Here is a 20915-nt window from a genome sequence, read left to right on the forward strand (position 1 = left end):
ACATTATTGGGAACCATGGGGCGGAAACTTGTTTTTAAACCCCTTATTCAAAATTGAATCTAAAATCGAACTGCATTCGGAGATCCAACCCTATCTAGTAAGCCGACCCTGATCGAACCAAACCTTTTTATTTACCAAATGGAACTGAAAAATTCGACATCACTCTTCCATTTCCAGATTACTAGAAAATTCGGACTAACTAAACCAAACCAATCATATATGTTATATGTATAAAACCTTATAATCATTAAGAAAACCCACTGAACTATTTTGTTTTTTTTTTGTTTGTTTTGTTATAAGATTTTAGTATATGTTCCGGTCAATACATTAATCTCACACGATGGATCAGGATCAGTGGACTTTTGTTGAATAGTGAATGTTCATGTCTTTGAATGAATATATTAACACTTGATTCGTTTAACCAGTCCAAAGTCACTACATTATTCTAAAATGAAAATCTCATGCACTAGCTTAGTACTAGTTTTCTTAATAAAGAATAAAAGTTGAATCAAAGTATAACTCCTACAAAAAGAATATTCTATACCACACATTTATTATAAATGATTACATAATTAATTTGACAGAAACGTACAAAAGGAAAAAAAAACAAACCAAACATGGTTCTGCAGTCGTCAACGCGCGGAGCCAGCTCATGACCCAATACAAAACGCGGTTTTCAGTTTTTTTATTTATCTAATTACATCAACACTGTAGCCGAATTCGATGACTTCAATGTCACCCTTTGACTTCTCAATACCTCTATAAGTTACTCACGTTCTCGTATCACTTCCCATGCATCTTCTAAACAAACTCTATCTACTATCTCAAAAACACACTTCAAATCTTATCTAAAAAGGAATAAAAATGGGTTTAGTCCGATCACTTTGTTCGTTCATAGTCTTCCTTAGTTGTCTCATCGCGGTTTATGGCCAAGGTACGAGGATTGGGTTCTACTCGACCACGTGCCCCAATGCCGAGACGATTGTTCGGACCGCAGTGACATCTCACTTTGGTTCAGATCCACGAATTGCACCCGGGTTATTGAGAATGCATTTCCATGATTGCTTCGTTCAAGGTTGTGATGGTTCGGTGCTTTTAGCGGGACCTAACTCTGAAAGAACCGCTGGTGCAAACACTAACCTCCGTGGTTTCGAGGTCATTGACGATGCCAAGAGGCAACTCGAGGCGGCATGTCCTTTTGTGTGGAATATGTAAACTTTTGTGTGGCTTTGCATGGGTGCATATATATATATATATATATAGACGCAAGGACAAAGCTGGCAAGTCCCAACGGGACGTAGAGATGGACGAGTTTCCTTGGCAACGAACGTTAACAATCTCCCTTCTCCAAGTGACCCCGTAGCCATTCAACAAAGGAAATTTTCCGCTTTTCGCCTTACCACTCGCGATCTAGTCGCTCTTGTTGGTAAGTAATTTTACAAATATTACCTTTTAGAAATAAGAATAGACCAATATAGTAGTTTGGATCGGTGGAGTCTTTAGATTGGACATAAGACCAAATCTACCAGTCTACCACGCTCAAAATCATTTTTTTCCTTATAATATAAATGATATGTAGGAGTGTTCGTTCAATCCATGTTTGTTTCTCTTATTCGAACCTTTTTTTTTCGGTTTTTAGAATATGATTACTATAAAAAAAAAGAATATGATTACTAGCTATAAGCTACAACAAATGACACAGTATGGACCAATTCAATTATATAATAATTATTAAACTGAATATGAATATGTATGATTTTGTAGGAGGACACACGATAGGAACAGCTGCATGTGGGTTCTTCACGAACAGAATATTCAACTCGACCGGAAACACAGCAGATCCAACCATGGACCAAACATTTGTACCAACACTTCAAAGACTTTGTCCCCAAAACGGAGACGGATCAGCTCGTGTGGATCTTGACAATGGAAGTGGAAACACATTTGACACATCCTTCTTCAACAATCTCAGCCGTGGTAGAGGAATTCTTCAATCCGATCACGTTCTTTGGACTAATCCCACTACAAAATCCATAGTGCAAGAGTTCACGGCTTCAAGCAGCAACTTCAATGTTCAGTTCGCGAGGTCAATGGTTAAGATGAGTAATATTGGTGTGAAGACAGGGAGAAGTGGAGAAATTCGTAGGGTTTGCTCTGCCGTTAATTAATCATTGATTAAGGTTTTTATGGCTAATTTATTTGAATGATTGATTTGTTAAGAGTTTGACTTTATTTTTTAAAATGTTTAAACCGATTGATTAGAAAGCAATGAGAGAACCCAAAAAAGTGGGTTGCTCATACTTGTATCCCATTTCTTTCTGTTTGATTTGGTGGAATAAATAAAGTTTTAGTTTCAAATTTTCATCTACATTGATGAAGAAATCAAAAAAGAAAATGTTGTACCCACGATTTGTCATCTCGAACAATAGGCAAGAAGGCCTAGGTCGGGCTTGTCTAATGGGCCAAGAGCGTATTACTGATCGGCCCATCAGGCCCGGAGAAAGGAAGAGAGCGCGGAGATGCTTCGTGTTGGTCAGCTCGCAACTCGGGTCCGGTCAAAGATTCCCGCATTCAAGAGGATTAATTAGACCGCGCAAATCGTGCCCTATTAATTGTGCATTGATTGGGTAATAAATTGGTTAGTATAAATATGTAAGGGGGGTGTCACTTGTAAGGGATCCAAGATTTTTCCGAAAAACAGCAATACAAATTCAAATACTCAAAAACTCTTTCAATTCAGTTCGGAACTACTTAACGGCGATAAGCTCCTCCACATTTAAATCACTTCGGAAGGAGAAGCTCGTTTTCAGTCGCCACATTTGGCGTTAGAAGGAGGGGAGTTATCGCCTGACTCTCATTAGTTCCGATTTCATACACAAACACACTCCACACAACCACCGCTATGGCAACCAGCTCTCCCAATCAGGTCTGCGTTGATTTTACCGACCAGAATAAGGCGTGCCCCAAAGACAGCTTTCCACTTCCGCATATCGACCGGCTAGTTGAGTCCACTTCGGGTCACGAGCTGATGTCTTTCATGGATGCTTTCTCTGGCTACAACCAAATCCTTATGAACCCGGACAACTAGGAGAAGACTGCATTCATTACGGACCGCGGGATTTACTGCTACAAGGTGATGCCTTTTGGGTTAAAAAATGCGGGAGCAACTTACCAGAGACTAGTGAATCGAATGTTCGAGCATCAACTCGGAAAGACCATGGAAGTCTACATCGATGACATGCTGGTAAAATCAATGGAAGTTAGCTCGCATCTCGCTGATCTGAAAATCTGCTTCGACATCCTGAATCAGTTCGGGATAAAGCTTAACCCCACGAAATGCACCTTTGCAGTCCCATCAGGGGAATTTCTGGGGTACATCGTCACAGAAAGAGGAATTGAAGCAAACCCAAGGCAGATTAATGCTTTCCTGTCTATGAGTTCTCCTAGGACCTTGCGCGAGGTGCAACGCCTTAACGGACGGATCGCAGCTCTCAACCGCTTCATTTCTCGATCTACGGACAAATGCCTCCCTTTCTACCAGCTGTTACAGAAAGGGGGAAAAAATTTCTTATGGGATGCGAAATGCGAGGAGGCGTTCGCTCAGCTCAAAGCCTATCTATCTGAACCACCGGTCTTGGCTAAGCCTGAGTTCGGTGAGCCGCTCTTTCTTTACGTCGCCGTATCGGACAGTTCGGTCAGTGGAGTCTTGGTTCGTGAGGAAAGGGGGGAGCAGCGACCAATTTTCTATATCAGCAAGTCATTTACTGGGGTAGAGTCCAGGTACCCTATGATGGAAAAATTGGCCCTAGCAGTAGTCACTTCGGCAAGAAAACTGCAGCCTTACTTCCAGTCCCATACAATCATAATCCTGACGACGCAACCACTACGGACGGTATTACATAGTCCGAGCCAGTCCAGGAGGCTAGCTAAATGGTCTGTCGAGTTGAGTGAATACGACATCGAGTTCCAGACCCGAACTTGTGCAAAGGCGCAAGTGCTGGCTGATTTCTTGATCAAACTCCCACTAGCCTCTTCGGTTAGCAACAATGTCGAAGCCCCATGGACGTTGTATGTCGATGGCGCTTCTTCCAAGTCGAGAACAGGAATTGGGGTCCGCCTCACTTCCCCTACAGGCAAAGTGATCGAGCAGTCATTTCACTTGGCTTTCATTGCGTCCAACAATGAAGCCGAGTACGAATCCTTCCTTGCTGGTTTACGCCTCGCAGTAGGGATTGGCGTCCGAAAACTCCGAGCTTTCTGCGATTCACAGCTGGTCACCAACCAGTTTTTGGGGGAGTGCGAGACAAAGGATGGTCGTATGGAGGCTTATTTGTCCACAGCTCGGGAACTAGTCACTAAGTTCGAGGATTTTGAAATCACTAAGATCCCACAAAGTGTAAACTCCGCTGCGGACGCTTTAGCATCTTTGGCGTCTACTTCGGATCCCGCGACGACCAGGATTATCCCCGTCGAAGTTATCCAATATCCGAGCATTCGACTAGAAAACTCAAACGTCGTCACCCGGGCAATAAAAAAGCAGCTGGCCGCAGAGGAGGCAGCTCGCAAGACGTCTGCGGACTCTTTGCCACCAAAGGACCCAGCCCCCGTTATGCCTACTCCAATGGACGTTCACCCACCTCTGGCAGAGCTAGACGCGAGTCAAATTCCGGAACCGGCAAGCTTACCGGTTGCCAATCAAGCTGTTATCCCACATGCTACTTCGAGCGGCACGAATTCTAACAGCTGGGGGGCAGATGACTGGCGGAGCCCGATCTGGGCTTACTTGGAAAAAGGGGAACTCCCAGCCGACAAATGGGCAGCTAGGAAACTCAAGGTTGTCAGTGCGCGGTACTGCGTTCACAACGGAATACTTCTACGCCGAAGTGTAGCTGGTCCGTATCTAACATGCGTGGCTGGTAGTGAGCCTGCGATGCTAATGCGAGCTGTTCACGATGGTCTCAATGGAAATCACTCCGGAGGTCGGACTCTGGCTTTCAAAATCAAAAGGCAAGGTTACTTGTGGCCTACCATGTCACGGACTGCGAAAGATATTCTCGAGCTTGTGAGAAGTGTCAGAAGCACGCCCCGTCAATTCATCAACCTGCCGAGCTCCTGTCTTCGGTGTCTTCGGTGTCCGCACCTTACCCATTCATGAGATGGTCTATGGATATCATCGGTCCATTACATCGAGGACCAGGAGGAGTTCAGTACGTGCTCGCTCTTACCGACTATTTCTCCAAGTGGGTAGAAGCGGCAGCCTATGCGAAAGTAACAAGTGACGAAGTGGAGCAGTTCGTGCTTAAGAGCATAATCTATCGGTATGGCGTCCCGTGTGAAATCATCACGGACAATGGTCCACAGTTCATCTCCTCGAAGTTCGAAGAATTCTGCGCGAAGTGGAAAATTCGACTCAGTAAATCAACTCCTCGTTACCCACAAGGTAATGGGCAAGCCGAGGCGATGAATAAGGTCATACTTGCCAACTTGAAGAAACGGCTCGATGCTCGCAAGGGGCGCTGGCCGGACGAACTTCAGGGCGTCCTCTGGGCGATCCGAACAACACCTCGTCGGGCCACTAATGAGACACCTTTCTCCCTGGTTCACGGAGTTGATGCCGTAGTCCCAGCCGATATAGAAGTGCTCGGAATCCGTACCTCGCTAAACCCACTCCGAGCTGAGGAGAATGAAGAATTCCTACAGGATACTCTCGATACAATCAACGAGCGTCGGGACCAGGCCTTGGTTCGGATCCAGAATTACCAGAACGCAGTAGCTCGGTACTATAACTCCAAAATCCGAAGCAGACCCTTGGCAGTTGGCGACCTAGTCCTCCGGAAAGTTCACGAGAACACCGAGGAGCTCAATGCAGGAAAGCTGGGAATTAACTGGGAAGGACCGTACAGAATTACTTGCGAAGTCCGAAATGGAGTCTATCAGCTCGAGGACTCAGAGGGAAAACCAGTCCCGAGGTCTTGTAATTCTTTGCACCTTAAACTCTTTTACAGTTAATTTATTTGTATCAAACTACGATTTAGCTTGATCCCGATAAAGGTACGTAGGCAGCCCACTTCGGGTCCAGCTATCCATATTAATAAAATTTAAAGTTTTCTTAAACTTTTTTATTAATAATGGTTTCTCAAAAAAAAAAAAAAAAAAAAAAAAAAAAAGCCGAAGTCTGACTTCGCATATATCATTTAAGCCGAGGTTCATCTTCGCAGGTCTAAACCAAAGTTTTCACTTCGTACTCAGCTTTACTTTAAAGCTTAACGTTGCGAAAACTCTAAACCGAAGTTCTTACTTCGTACTCAACTTTACTTATTAAAGTTGGGGTGTCATCTTTTCGAACTACTTAACCGAAGTTCTTACTTCGTGTTTATTCCTGCTCATATCATCTTTTAAAACAAAAGATTGCGGAAATTAAGTTCGCATTTAAGATGACAGAACAAAAAAAAATTTTGGAGTGGTCACCACGACTAAAACACTCCAAAACAAGTCTGAAAATAAGTACTACAAACAGGGGGCAACCCGTGCCAAAACAACCCCAGAACGAAAACTAAGGATTAGGAAGAACGGGATCAGACGCCGCTTCGGATAGGGCCAAGCCCATCTCTGCGAGCTCCTCTTCCGGCCTGGTGTTCGCCAGAAAATTGTCCATTCCCTGCTTTGACATTTGCCCGAGATTACTGCCGGACTCGTCGATTGTGACGCTTAGCGGGTTCTCGCTGCACAAGAGATCGGGTGTATCCGCCAAAAGATCTGAGAATACTGAGAGGTCGAGGTCATGAGGAGTTACCTTCGAAACCTTCTCATCCGCCTCCTCTTCGTCAGCTTTCAGGAGTCCGAGCTCGGCCTCCATGTCTTGGATCTCTCCTCTAGCGATCTCCTCGATCAGCATCCGGTTCGCCCTAATCTCAGCAGCTCGGACCTGAAGCGGAGCTAGCTTCTCCCTCTCTTCAAAGGTGACCCTCACCTCCTCAACCAGAGGACGGAGAGTCCGCCTCATTGCCTGCCTCTCCTCCCTTCGCACCCTCTCAATCTTGCAGCTGTTGCCAGCTTCGAGTAGCTGATTGCGGAGCTCGATCTCGTGCAACCTGTTCTTGGCCGCCTTCGCATCCTCCGCCGCTTCGAAGTAAAGGTCCCCCGCCTTCTTCAGTTTGTCTCGGAGGTCTTCGTTGGCAACCCCAAGGTCGAGTACCTCTATTTCAGCCTTCTTCATCCGCGCTCGGATTTGTTCGGCTTTCGCTACGGTGCTAGCATTCTCAGCCTCCAGCCTGGCGTACTCTTTTACCTGGGCTTCCAGGTCAGCGATCCTCTCTTGAAGAAGGTTCACCTCGGAAGAGGATGGGGAGACGAACAGCTGGTCCTCATAGGACGCCACCGAGGAGTTGAACTCGATCATAAGCTGAAAAATTCAGCTCGTCAAAAACGGATAAAATGATAGATAGAAACAGAAATAAAGACCAAAGGATGTTTACCTCGCCGATTTTGTCCGCAAAGCGGAAGAAGTTCGCACGATTGACCTCGGTCATGTCAGCAAATGCCGGGATCCGAACTCCGGGCCGAATGTAGCTCCTCATTAGATCGGCTGGGGAAGCAGGGGGGACTGAAAGATATTTGAGCAAGTCATTTCAGTCATCAACTATCGAACAATCAAAGGTATAAAATTAAGAGCATCTCAGAAAAATTTTTACCTCGGGCGAAAGGGCGTTGTTCCTTCAAAGGGTTTCTTCCAGAGGAGTCTCTGGAGTCTTTAGGCGGTGGGGCCTCCTTAGATCTCCTCTCCGAGGAGGGACCCCTGTCTTTCGAGCTAGATCTACTTCGCTCATCCCCTAATGGGCCAGTCCGGGCTCGCCCCTTTTCACGAGAAGAAGAGGCGGTCTCAGGCTCCTTCCTCTTCTTCGATGAATCAGTTTGCTGAGAGGAGGCCTCAGTAGAGGTTTTCTTCGGCGCTGGGGGGGGGGAAGCAGCGACCTCCCGTGGCTCGTCGCTAGAATCAGCAATGACAATCACGGGAGCAAGTCATTTCAGTCATCAACTATCGAACAGTCAAAGGTATAAAATTAAGAGCATCTCAGAAAAATTTTTACCTCGAGCGAAAGGGCGTTGTTCCTTCAAAGGGTTTCTTCCAGAGGAGTCTCTGGAGTCTTTAGGCGGTGGGGCCTCCTTAGATCTCCTCTCCGAGGAGGGACCCCTGTCTTTCGAGCTAGATCTACTTCGCTCATCCCCTAATGGGCCAGTCCGGGCTCGCCCCTTTTCACGAGAAGAAGAGGCGGTCTCAGGCTCCTTCCTCTTCTTCGATGAATCAGTTTGCTGAGAGGAGGCCTCAGCAGAGGTTTTCTTCGGCGCTGGGGGGGAAGCAGCGACCTCCCGTGGCTCGTCGCTAGAATCAGCAATGACAATCACAGGAGGAATCAGCGGGCCAGCAGGAGCCCTGGCTGATCCTGTACCAAGCTCGGGAGAGCCAGTTGGAGGCATGGAAGTCCCGCTCACCTCGGGAACGGAGGAGCCGGAGGAATTCTTGTTAGAAATGCGAGCTTTGCCTTAGGCGAGGGCCATCGCCATCTGTTTCTTTGCCTCTTTTTCGGCAGCTTGGCACGCCCTTTCTTCCCTGTAATTCATCTCCGAAACGCTCAAGGGGGTGGAACAAACGAGAGAACGCCTTCCGAGCCTCGCCGTGGACTCTCTGATCCTTTCGCAAGAAAAAGAATCCCAAGCGATCTGTCCCTGGCTGCAGAACCTCGAGAAGAACTCTGCGAATGTGGGGCAAAGCAATCCGCGCTCGAAGTGATCTGAAAAAGAAACAGTTAAAAGGTGAGACGGAAAGTCAAGTAACACTTAACTTGGACCTAGCAAGGAACTCCATTCAACCGATTTTCGAAGTCCACTTCGATACGTGCAAACTCACGCGGTGGCTGAAAGTGAGCTCGTTAACCGGGAAGAAGAAATGGGACTTCCGCCACTTTTCATCCTTCTCGGGCAGGTCGTCAAAGACCTTTAGCCCGGCAAGCGGGCTTACGTAAAGCGTGCCTTTGGTACGACCAGTCTTCACCGTGTACACCTGGAGGAAGTCGGCCAACGACAGCTGGTAGTTGAACTCCTCCCCCAGAGTTTGAAGGCACAATACAGTCCGAACAAAGTTGGGGCACATCTGGGGAAGAGCGAAGCCCAGTTCGAACATCATCTTCACAATGAGTTCGGGAAGGGGGAATGACAAACCGCACGCAGAGAAGAATATCTCGAACGCGCAGCAGTACCCTGGAGGGGGGTTCTCCGGAGACTCATGAGCCTCCGGGAATCTGATCTCGACCCGACGGGATCCCGGTGGATCCTCTAATCTCGGCTATGCTCTCCGCAGAGAGAATCAACGGCTGGTGGGGGCCGAAAACGCCCGGAATCAAGGGTTTTGCGGTTTTTCCCGATGAGGATTTCGGGGGAGACATGCTTTTCCGGTAAAAGTAGCAAGAAATAAAGGAAGAGTGAAGGATTCTCCGGCGAAAGTAAAGAAGTTCACAGAGGAAAAGAGAGAAAATCGGAGAACGGAAAACACAAGCACAATTGGAGATTAAGAGTGAAAGAGAGAAGTCGAGTTTACCTTTATACACGAACCAGGGAGTAATGATTACCTGGGGAAGTGAAAGGTCTCGCACCGTTTTTTCTCTCTCTCTTATAGTTAACACGCCACCTAGTGGGGCCCCGAGGCTTGTTCGGGAAGGCAAATCCCATCATTACCATGATCAAATCGTGGAGATATGGGGAATATTCAGTTTCCCGAAATTGATCGCTTGAAGGTTAAAAGTCCCCCGAACTGTTCATCTCGGGAGACTTGGGGGGCAACTGTCATCTCGGACAATAGGCAAGAAGGCCTAGGTCGGGATTGTCTAATGGGCCAAGAGCGTATTACTGATCGGCCCATCAGGCCCAGAGAAAGGAAGAGAGCGCAGAGATGCTTCGTGTTGGTCAGCTCGCAGCTCGGGCCCGGTCAAAGATTCCCGCATTCAAGAGGATTAATTAGACCGCGCAAATCGTGCCCTATTAATTGTGCATTGATTGGGTAATAAATTGGTCGGTATAAATATGTAAAGGGGTGTCACTTGTAAGGGATCCAAGATTTTTCCAAAAAACAGCAATACAAATTCAAAAACTCAAAAACTCTTTCAATTCAGTTCGGAACTACTTAACGGCGATAAGCTCCTCCACATTTAAATCACTTCGGAAGGAGAAGCTCGTTTTCAGTTCTCACAAAAACCACACACTAAAGAAAAGAAAGAAAGCTGCTTAATGGTTTGATTCCATGATCCACTCATTCAAAAGCCCATTGATTCTCCCTACGAACCTCTGCTTCTTCCTCAGGTGTAAAATCATTCTTAATGTTGAAGTGTGCACGAATCTGTTCTGGAGTTTTGCCCGTGATCATATCAGCAACAGTTTGGCACGTCAGGTCAAGCAAGCTTGGGATGTTTAGGTAGTTCGCAACAAGAATGAGATCAAAGATCGTGGATTGATCTGTTTCCATGAACTGCTTATCCCAGGTCTTGAGTTCCTCCTCGGAGATTGGATTAGCGTCATCGACGTGGTGCTTCTTGCAGTACTCAATCACTAGGGAAAGAGTCTTGCTCGTCACGTTAGCAAGAGGGATCTCGGTACTGGCGCAGTCGTCCTCAACCATATGCGCTATGGTCTGCGATTGGATCGCGATCTCTTCTTCCACCTTGAACGACTGACCGTCGGAGCTCTTCAACATGATCATCTTCTTCGTCGACATAGTTTGTTCCTTGTTGGGTGAGATCTTTTCTCTTTGTGAAAGCGAATTCGATGAGAAAAAGTTTTAGGAATTGAGAGAGCGATTGAATTCCTAGGTAATGAAGTTGTGAACCCTATGCGCCGTATTTATAAGCCCTAAGAGTCGGTTAAATCAACCATTCCTTTTTTGAGATGGAAATAATATCTTTAACAAAAATAAAAAGGCAAATAACTCTTTTTCAGAAAAGGTAATTTCAATAGAGTAAACCGAGATAAACCGGGTCAATTCTAATTTACCTACACCTATCATTGTAACACCACTAGTTTCATCCAAAAATAAAATAAAATAACCCACTCACTAGTCATAATTCTACTACTTTATGTCTTAAAATTTAAGGTAAGAGTAAAAGGCACCTACAAGAGTTTGAAATCAATGAGAAGGAAGAACATGTAAAAATTTCGAAATAAACAAGAAGACCATGGTGTAACTAGACTCATGATAATTTGGTTCAACAAAGTTTCCATATGATTCAAGTTCAGAACTATAAGAGATATAAAGGTAAATCATAACACAAAATATTGATAAGAAACGAAACAGAGTAACAACAGTTACATGGTGACCCAATAACACTTCAAGGTCTTATTATGATGAACCCGTACAAACACAGGCTCTGCAGTAATATATAGAGATTCAAACAAACACAGCACCAACGTCGAAATAAATTATGTAGAAAGATATGTCACTTAGCTCTTTATTTAGTAGATATTTGAAGCTAAGCAAACACACTTTCTCATCACACCCTCCAGCAAAGAAGGGGTTTAATCATCGTCTTCATCACGACGTCTCTGGTGGTGATGCTTGTGACGGTGCTGCTTCTTCTCCTCATCATCATCAGAGTCATTGCCACCCTGCAAATTTTGTACAGAGATGATTAGATTAAGCAAATACTGCATGTTCAATACACTATGACATTGAGTTAATGGTGCCGATGCTGTGAACTGTGAACAACCATAATAAAGGAGAAGACACACTATGTATTTAAGACCTTCATATATCCAACAAATAGACCAAATCCCATCGAATGCTTAAACGTATAGAACTAGCTTTACATTCAAGCAAACTCAAGCAACTCTAATTTAGAATGTGAAACAGAGACATAACTGTTGACATGTATCAAAACCAGGGTTCTTCATAATGGTTGTTCATAGATGGCTAGATCATGAATGGAACATGAACCATCACTAAAGCTATAAACTTTACTTCAATATGGAGATCACTCTAGTACACTATGATTGAACAAAGGATTGAACAAATCAAAACTTATTTTCTACACAATCTAGAGTCAGACAATGCACAATTCCACTAAACGAAATGATATAGAGTAACTCTATGCACTATTCCACTAAAGCAAATGATAATTTCTTCGACTTACATATTTCTTGCGACCATAGCTCCCTTCCTCATCACCAGAACCAGAACGGTCCCTGCGCTGCTCATCATCATCATCGTCATTGCGACGGCCATAGCTAGGCTTCCTGTAACTCCCTTCTTCCTGTTCCTCAGACCTTCCATAACTAGGCTTCCTGTAACTCCCCTCTTCCTGTTCCTCAGACCTTCCATAGCTAGGCTTCCTGTAACTCCCTTCCTCTTGTTCTTCAGATCTTCCATAGCTAGGCTTAATGTAACTCTCCACCTGGTCCTCAGACCTTCCATAACTAGGCTTCCTGTAACTCCCTTCCTCCTGCTCCTCAGATCTTCCATAGCTAGGCTTCCTGTAACCTTCCTCTCCTTCCTCAGATCTTCCATAGCTAGGCTTCCTGTAACTTCCTTCTTCCTGATCCTCAGATCTTCCGTAGCTAGGCTTCCTGTAACCTCCCTCTTGTTCTTCAGATCCACCATAGCTAGGCTTCCTGTAACCTTCCTCTTGTTCCTCAGACCTACCATAGCTAGGCTTACGCTCATACTCAGACTCCGATCTGCCACCATAACCAGATCCAAGCCCCGATTCAGGTCTCCTACCATACTCAACCTCAGTTCTTCCACCACCAGATCCATACTCCGATTCAGTCTCCGTCCTACCACCATAACCAGATCCATAACTCTGCTCAGGTTTCCGACCATACTCTATCTCCGTTTCACCACCATATCCAGATTCAGGCCTCCTACCATATTCACTCTCCGTCTGACCACCATAACCGGATCCAGATCCATAACCAGGACTAGGTCTCTCACCTTGAACATGACCGCCACCACCTGAATCGGGTCGGAATGCGGGTCGTGGCGTGGGTCGAGAATAGCTACTGTACTCTGTGTTAAGAGCTTCGTCTCCGTAAGCAGAAGGCTCATGGATCTGAGTGAATTCAGGTCTCTCGTATTCGTCATCGTCATCGACGCCAGAGGAGAGAGGGTAACAAGTCTCATCGGACGGCCGTAGATCACGGTGATGTCGTAACCACCACTGTACGGCGTTGGATCAAACTCATCGAAATCGTCGACGTCGTTCTCATCTCTTGTGTAGTACGGCATCGTTTTAGAAGCTTCTCTCTGTGTTTTTTTAATTTTCTTGGATCTGATAAAAAAATGACGAAATGAGAATTTTTATACGCGGAGGAAGAAGAAGAGGAAGACGAAGAGTTTGAAAATACGCTGCGTTTTGAATTAATATATGTGGATCCTCTTTCTAATTTACGTGGGTCACAGTTTCCTGCTGTTTACATGGAGACCACTACGATTCGGGTAAGCTGTGCCACGTGCCTCTTTATTAATTAGTAAAAAAAAAAAAGCAATTTGATTGTACCGGTTTCCAACTGATCGAACCGGGAACCAAACCGGTTACAAGTATAGATTTATAAGAAATTAAATGGTTTATGGTTTTGGGAAAGAAAAAAATTTGGGACAAATTTTATAGTAACCGACAAATTCTTTTCTTGTCAATGTTGATTTTAAATTTATGGTTTATTTTGTAGATTTTAATTTCCTTTGACTTTTTAAGGCTTGAAAATCTTATACTATAATTATATATATATATATATTAATTATTTTGTATAACCTTAATTTTCCTTTAGGAAAAATAAATTTATCATTTTTTGTAAACAAATCTCTTATCTTTAATAGTCACATATCCCCTATATATTAATAGGAAAACATTTTGACCAAAAATCTAATGTGTAAATATTATAGAGCTCTAAAACCAATTTGAGTTTTAACTCTTACCTTCCATATTATTTATATTAATTTGCCTTCAAGATAATTTTATTCTCAACAATTTTTTATTAAACTGTACAAATCACAAAATTAATTTAATATTAATAACATCTTCATCAGTAAGATTAATATATATATATATATATATATATCAAAAATTAATATAGAAATAATTCAATTGGTTATTGTTATCACACATATTTTTTATTATCCAAATAATTACATTTGTAATTCAATATTTTATATTTAAATATTTTATTTTGACAATACTAAAAAAGCACTTGGACACTTGAATGATATTAAAATATTATCCTTAAGATAATCAATTATAAAAATAACAAAAAGAATAAATAACAATTAATCCCGTGCAAAGGGCTGATTAGGGGTGTCAACCGGGCTGGCCTGGTCCGGCCCAGCCCGAAACCCGTAAAGCCCGCATATGTTTGACCCCGGCCCGGCCCGGCCCAAAATATTTCCGAGCCTATATTTCAAAGCCCGAGCCCGGCCTTAACAGGGCTACAGGGCTTTTCGGGCTTTTTCGGGCTTATCTTACCGATCAAAAATTTAAACTTATAAGCCTAAAAAAGCAGTGTTTGAAGGTGCACTATAAAACAAATCAATCAAAAATTTAATAACTCATCTATATTCACTACAACCAACTTAATTTAATAGAAAAGGTTTAAAACTAAATAAAATTTTGATACTTTAAGCAAATAAACTAATATATAATTCATATAAAATATCATTAATAAAAATCTTAAAGTATTAAGTATGGCTATTAAGTAAATATGAAAACTATGATTAGAGTTTAAAACTTCATTTACAATAAATTGTTAATCAAGTATTGCAATCAAACAAAAATATTAACAAAAATGTAAAAATATATTTGTTAGAGGGCTTTTCGGGCTAGCCCGAGCCCGGTCGGGCTAAGCCCGAAAAACCCTACAGCCCAAACGGGCTGAGCCCGAAAGGCCCAATTTTTTCTGGACATATATTTTTAAGCCCGAGCACAATGTTTTTCAGGGCTGGGCCGGGCCCGTCCGCGGGCTTTAGCCCTAATTGACATGCCTAGGGCTGATCTACTACCTAGTACATATGATAATACATATCAATATGTAGTTTTAAACAAGCTTTCTTCTCCACAATCGCTTGCTTCTACAATGTCCGCCAACTCGAGCATGATCTCCGAAGTTAGACTACCACCGCAGAGTTTGAGGTTTCAGACAACGACATTTAAGCCACTATCGTTGTCGTCACTCCCAGACGAAATCATAGAGCACATATTTGCTCGTATCCCGAGATGGGCTTACCCTAATCTTTCTCTCGTATGCAAGAGGTTCCTCTCTCTGATCTCTTCTCCCCAACTCTAGAAGACGCGTTTTAACCTCGGAACCACCGAACCATGCCTTTATTTCTGCGTCGAACCGCTTGATAACGATACATCTCTCCAGTGGTTCACTCTTTTAATGAAACCACAAGAAACACGTAACGGAGAGACTTTAAATGACTACTCCTTGATTCCGGTACCTTCTTATCCCCGTTCTTTACGTATACCATCTAAATCCACCGTAGCGGTTGGTTCGGATATCTACGTAATCGGTGGATGCAACCATGAGCAGTCTTCCTCTGTCCGGATCCTTGATTGTCAGAGTCACACGTGGCGTGACGGGCCTAACATGACGGTAGCTCGATCGGGGGCAAGTGCTGTTTACCTCGATGAGAAAATATATGTCATGAATGTTTATTGGGAGATTGAAGAGACTGACAATTGGTTTGAGGTATTCGATATAAAGACTCAGACTTGGAGAGTTTTGCACTACAAGAAATTGCCAAATCTTAGTTTAGATTATGAGTTATGCAGATATATTGCGGTCAACCCCGATGCTTTTGAAGGCAAGCTTTACGCAGCTACAGGTAAAAATGACTACACTTATGAACCCAAAGATGGTACATGGAAAGTTGTAAGAGAGGAATCGAGTTTCGCAGAGATATGTACTTGCATTCGTGTGTGATAGATAATGTGATGTACAGTTTTTGCTACTGAGGGTAGAGTGTGGAGAGAGATCAAGGGTTTGGAAGGACTTTGTTCACGGGCGGGACAGATTCTTAACTATGGTGGGAAACTTGTAGTTATGTGGATGGAGCGGCCTAACGGACATAGTGAAAACGGGAAAGCTAAAATTTGGTGCGCTAAGATTGCGTTAGAGAAGCGCCATAAAGATGAGATTTGGGGTAAGACGGAGTGGCTTAATACTCTGTTTGAGACCACCAAGTCATCATATTACTCCTTTCCTTGTGTAGCCGTTTCTATTTGATCATAGGTACGAAATGATATGAAAGGTTGTGAAATCATTCAGTCGTTTCTTTGAAGCAAGTTTCATTTTTTTTTTTTTTTTTTTTTTTTTGTTGTTTCATGAAAGTTAACATTTGAGGATCTATAATTAATGCTATCTGATATGTAAAACTTAACAATAATATTGGTGTTAGACACAAAAAAAAAAAAGAATAAATAAAAAGACTCAGATCAATGAGTCTGGCAATTTGTTAGAGGTATTGGACATAAAAGACAGAGACTTAATTGGAAAGCCTTGTCGAGTCATGGTGCTGATCATGAATTATGCAAGTAACTGCAGTCAACCCCGATCCTTTGGAAAGAAAGTTTTATGTAACGGAAAATACAAATGAGTAAATGACTACACTTATGAGACCAAAGATGGCACATGAGCAGTTATATAAGAGGAACGAGTTTCCAACAAATATTCCACAATGTACTGTTTTTGAGACTCGGAGTATCTAATGTGGTATTTGACTCTTAGGGTAAAGAGTGGAGAGATCAAGGGGTTGGAAAGAATTTAGCTAGAGATGTGACTTGATTCGAATAGTTAACTATTATGGGAAAAACTTCTACTTATGTGGAGGCAACGGCCTGAGGAACATAACCCAAACTGTAAAAACGAAGATGCAGCCAATATTGAAAATAACTTCTTTTCTTATTAAGAATCACTTAAACAATCTTACAAGATATGTTTAATCAGATTTACACACAGTCAACACGACTTGTCACTGACCAATTCTTAATCTAACCAAAATGCCTAAGAACCCTAAAAGCTTATTCGCTTAGTTCTCTAAAAAACTTCTTGAACGGCCAAACAACATGTTTGGCCTAATAACACAATATATAGGAACCCTCCTATGACCTACTTTTCTAAACAAGGATAAGTCCAAATCTTCAAGTTAATATGATAATATCTTGTCCTCTAATTAAAAAGTCTTCAAAAGTATTGCCACGTCATCCAATATCCGTGACTCCTCCAAGACGCGTAAACATCTTTCAGAGTTCTACAACACAGCCTTGTAGCACCAGAACGTTTTCATGCTTTCATTCTCCCCCTTTTTATCTGAATGTGACAACTCAAGCTCCAGATGTGAATAGTACTAGAATATTTTCAAAACCATAAGCCTCAGCTACATCCAGCTATGACATCACCATCATCACCAATATCACCATCTCATCATACTCCCCCAGCGTGAGTGCACATTCATATAAAAACAAGGATGAAGACATATATGCAGAGAGACACAACAAGCTTCCTATCATGCCTTGTACCAAAAATAATCTTCAAGAGCTTTTATAATGTTCTTAGGTTCAACCTGTGAAACAAAACAATGTTGCAGCACTCTTTGAGAATTCAGCTGAACATGACGAACAGTTTGCTCAACAAATGGAACTGCAGCAGACTGATTCTTATGACCTTGAAACTGTTTAGATGTAGCTAAGACTCCTGATGATTCATCATTCCAATCAGCACTATTGGATCTGGTTGATTCAGTTGTGACTTTTTCTTGTACAGGTGGTTCTACAACATGCTTCTGTAGAACCTGAGATTCAACTCCAACATCTTCTTCAGCGATTATATTCGAGAGATTGCAACATAGCTTGATTTCTTCAGGCTCTCTGCAAACTTGATCATACTTTTTCTCATCATTCTCGAAATTTTTATTGTACAGATCCTTTTTAGCCACCCAGACTCTACCAAAATGATAAGGATCAATAAAACACTTTCTTGCCATCCAAAGCTCCTTGATCTTGTTCTTAAACTTGTAACAGAATCTACGAACATGACCTACATTACCGCAGTGAAAGCACACAAAATTACCTCTTCTTTGTTTGGAATCTGTCCAGTTTTGTCGAGGATTTTCGGACCTGGCTCGAGGTTCTCTGGTTTTTGCAGGTGCTACAAGCCTCTCCTGTTGAACAGTCTTGTTCAAAATGTTTGACTCCACTTCGTGAGTTACGTTGCTTTTCACAAAACTTACAGACTTATCCTGAGACAGCAACTCAACAGCCTGCTCCTTGTGATAACCCAAACCTCTATGCTGAGATCCTACAATTCCCATTGACAAGATCTCATCTAACTTCTTCCCACCATTGTTCAACATCCTGATTTTTTTATGATTCTCGTTCAACTCCCTTTCAAGGCTTGTTGATCTTTCCTTCTCCAAACCATAGAGTTCTTGAAGATTTCTCAGTTTTCTCTCAAGCAACTCCTTTTCAGCAGGGAGTAGTTCCTTGCAAGTTGAGACTTCAGACTTGCATTCTTCTTCTAGCATACTGACCTTGGCTTCTAACTGCAATTTTTCTTTGACAAGTAGCAATTTTTCATTACACAGCTGAACCCAATTGTCATAGAGTACACAATAGCTCTCTTTTGAAATTGACTCTTCATCATCATCATCTGAGCTTTCATCAGCTATATCATCACCTTTAGCACTGTATGCAAAAAGATTCAACATTCTTCCTTCTTCTTCATCCCCATCACTCTCTGATTCTGAATCACTAAAGCTAACATATGCCTTATTATTTCCTTTCACCATGTTTGGGCATTCAGATTTTAAGTGTCCAATCCCTTTACATTCAAAGCACTTCATCTCCTTGCGCTTAACCATTGGACACTCAGGCTTGTAATGACCAAAACCACCACATTCAAAACACTGAATCTCTTTTCTCGTATTAGCTTTTTTTTTTTCAGATATATTTGGCCTAGAACAAGACCTCTCTGTAGCACTTCGATTCCAACAATCTAATTCTCGTCCCTGTCCTTTTTCAACACGTTTGAGAGCTTTTCCAAAGTTTCTTGCCATCAAGGACATGTTATCTTTTATCTCTTGCAACTGATCACTCCTGTCATCTGCCTTGAATGCAATTCCTTTACCATGAATTCTCAGTTCTTCAACAACTTCCATCTCCTCTGATTTTAGCATACCAATGAGATCCTCAAACTTCAAGGTGTTTGTGTTGCCAGATACTCTCATGACTGCTTTATGAGCTGCATACTTAGAAGGTAGACATCTAAGCAACTTCTTAACCAGCTTGGTATCCTTATAGATCTTACCAAGATTCTTTGCCTCATTAGCAATAGCACTCAATTTTGCACTGAACTGAGAAATTGTCTCTTCTGGATCCATCCTCAAGACTTCAAATTGTGATGCAAGTTGGTCTAATCTCGTTCTTTTGACACTTGAGTTTCCTTCATGGGTCTTCTGCAGAATGTCCCAAGCATCTTTAGCTGATTCACAACCTTGAACAAGCTTAAAGTCATCATCATCAATAGCACCAAATATTGCATTAAGTGCCCTAGCATTATATTTTGACAAATTCTTTTCTTCTACCGTCCAGCGTGCCTTAGGTTTAGTGATCTTGTCACCAGCTTCGGTTTTCTCATAGGGAGGTTCCCATCCTTCTTCCACTGCTGTCCAAGCATCCTCACCAAGATTTCAGATCAGCTGAACCATGCGCACCTTCCAGCGACCATAGCCTTGTTCATCCAAGATCACACCCCTTTGAAGCATCCACAACTCATTACCTGACTGCATCATTATCTCAAGATCTCAACCTGTGGCGAGTATAGAGCTCTCGTCGGTTGACCGCTCTGATACCAATTGTAAAAACGAAGATGCAGCCAATATTGAAAAGAACTTCTTTTCTTATTAAGAATCACTTAAACAATCTTACAAGATATGTTTAATCAGATTTACACACAGTCAACACGACTTGTCACTGACCAATTCTTAATCTAACCAAAATGCCTAAGAACCCTAAAAGCTTATTCGCTTAGTTCTCTAAAAAACTTCTTGAACGGCCAAACAACATGTTTGGCCTAATAACACAATATATAGGAACCCTCCTATGACCTACTTTTCTAAACAAGGATAAGTCCAAATCTTCAAGTTAATATGATAATATCTTGTCCTCTAATTAACAAGCCTTCAAAAGTATTGCCACGTCATCCAATATCCGTGACTCCTCCAAGACGCGTAAACATCTTTCAGAGTTCTACAACACAGCCTTGTAGCACCAGAACGTTTTCATGCTTTCACAAACCCGTTGATTAAAACTTTGTGCGCAAAGATTGCGATAGAGATAAGGTTTCGGGTAAGACGGAGTGGTTTTATACTGTGCTTACAGTCCCCAAAGTCATATTACTGCTTAACTTGTGTAGTCGTTTTTGATTTGATGATTTGTCGGTTGTTCTTTAAAACAAGCTTCATTGTAGATGTTTTGATTTTATTATTCTCTTAATGTCATGGCAGGTAACATTTGAGGAATTTTTTTTTCCGTCAAAATATAAATATATATTGAACTTAAATTAAATCAGTATGTCATATACAAGTGTTGTTCGAGCCAAGGAGGGTGGATATGAGCATAGTCAGAATAATATGTAGAAACCATACAACCAATCTTAGCTAATTATGAGCCCCTTCATTACGACAACAAGCTGTGTAGACAAGGTTAGTGATATGCTCAAATTAACCCCTAGAGCTACTCTCTCAAATTAAGAGGTCAATGCAGTATTTAGGGGTAGAATTCCACAATGACTCAATACTACACAATAAATTATAGAGTTTTTCAATTATGCTAAACAGATTAAATTGAATTAAAATTAAAGCAATGCAAAATATTAAATAAAAG

General features: G+C 42.4%; 4 protein-coding genes and 2 pseudogenes across 4 annotated transcripts; 3 read left to right on the forward strand and 3 right to left on the reverse strand.

Moving 5' to 3' along the window:
• The first annotated feature begins 804 nt into the window (after positions 1–804).
• LOC104732893 (peroxidase 62) lies at positions 805–2358 on the forward strand. The gene is given in 2 exon segments (XM_087477756.1): positions 805–1426; positions 1765–2358. Coding segments are annotated over 2 exon segments (966 nt in total). The 5' UTR covers positions 805–864; the 3' UTR covers positions 2169–2358.
• Positions 2359–3136: 778 nt separating this feature from the next.
• On the forward strand, positions 3137–5155 carry LOC147933403 (uncharacterized). The gene has a single exon (XM_087477439.1). The coding sequence runs from the start codon at positions 3137–3139 to the stop codon at positions 5153–5155; it is 2019 nt and encodes a 672-aa protein (XP_087333565.1).
• A 4978-nt stretch (positions 5156–10133) lies between these two features.
• LOC104732894 (SKP1-like protein 11 pseudogene) lies at positions 10134–10839 on the reverse strand (annotated as a pseudogene).
• A 455-nt stretch (positions 10840–11294) lies between these two features.
• Positions 11295–13346, reverse strand: LOC104732895 (uncharacterized). The gene is given in 3 exon segments (XM_010452496.3): positions 11295–11649; positions 12174–13162; positions 13165–13346. Coding segments are annotated over 3 exon segments (1182 nt in total). The 5' UTR covers positions 13268–13346; the 3' UTR covers positions 11295–11559.
• A 1777-nt stretch (positions 13347–15123) lies between these two features.
• Positions 15124–16090, forward strand: LOC104734000 (F-box/kelch-repeat protein At5g39560). The gene is given in 1 exon segment (XM_087477610.1): positions 15124–16090. A coding segment is annotated over 1 exon segment (834 nt). The 3' UTR covers positions 15958–16090.
• A 1449-nt stretch (positions 16091–17539) lies between these two features.
• LOC104734001 (uncharacterized) lies at positions 17540–19822 on the reverse strand (annotated as a pseudogene).
• Positions 19823–20915: the final 1093 nt, after the last annotated feature.

Source organism: Camelina sativa, chromosome 12 (assembly GCF_030686135.1).
Source record: "Camelina sativa cultivar CO46 ecotype springtype chromosome 12, ASM3068613v1".
Taxonomy (NCBI): Eukaryota; Viridiplantae; Streptophyta; class Magnoliopsida; order Brassicales; family Brassicaceae; genus Camelina; species Camelina sativa.

Bases quoted from the DNA above. Each gene is read 5' to 3' on its own strand.
- LOC147933403 (XM_087477439.1), top strand. From the start codon at position 3,137: ATGCCTTTTGGGTTAAAAAATGCGGGAGCAACTTACCAGAGACTAGTG.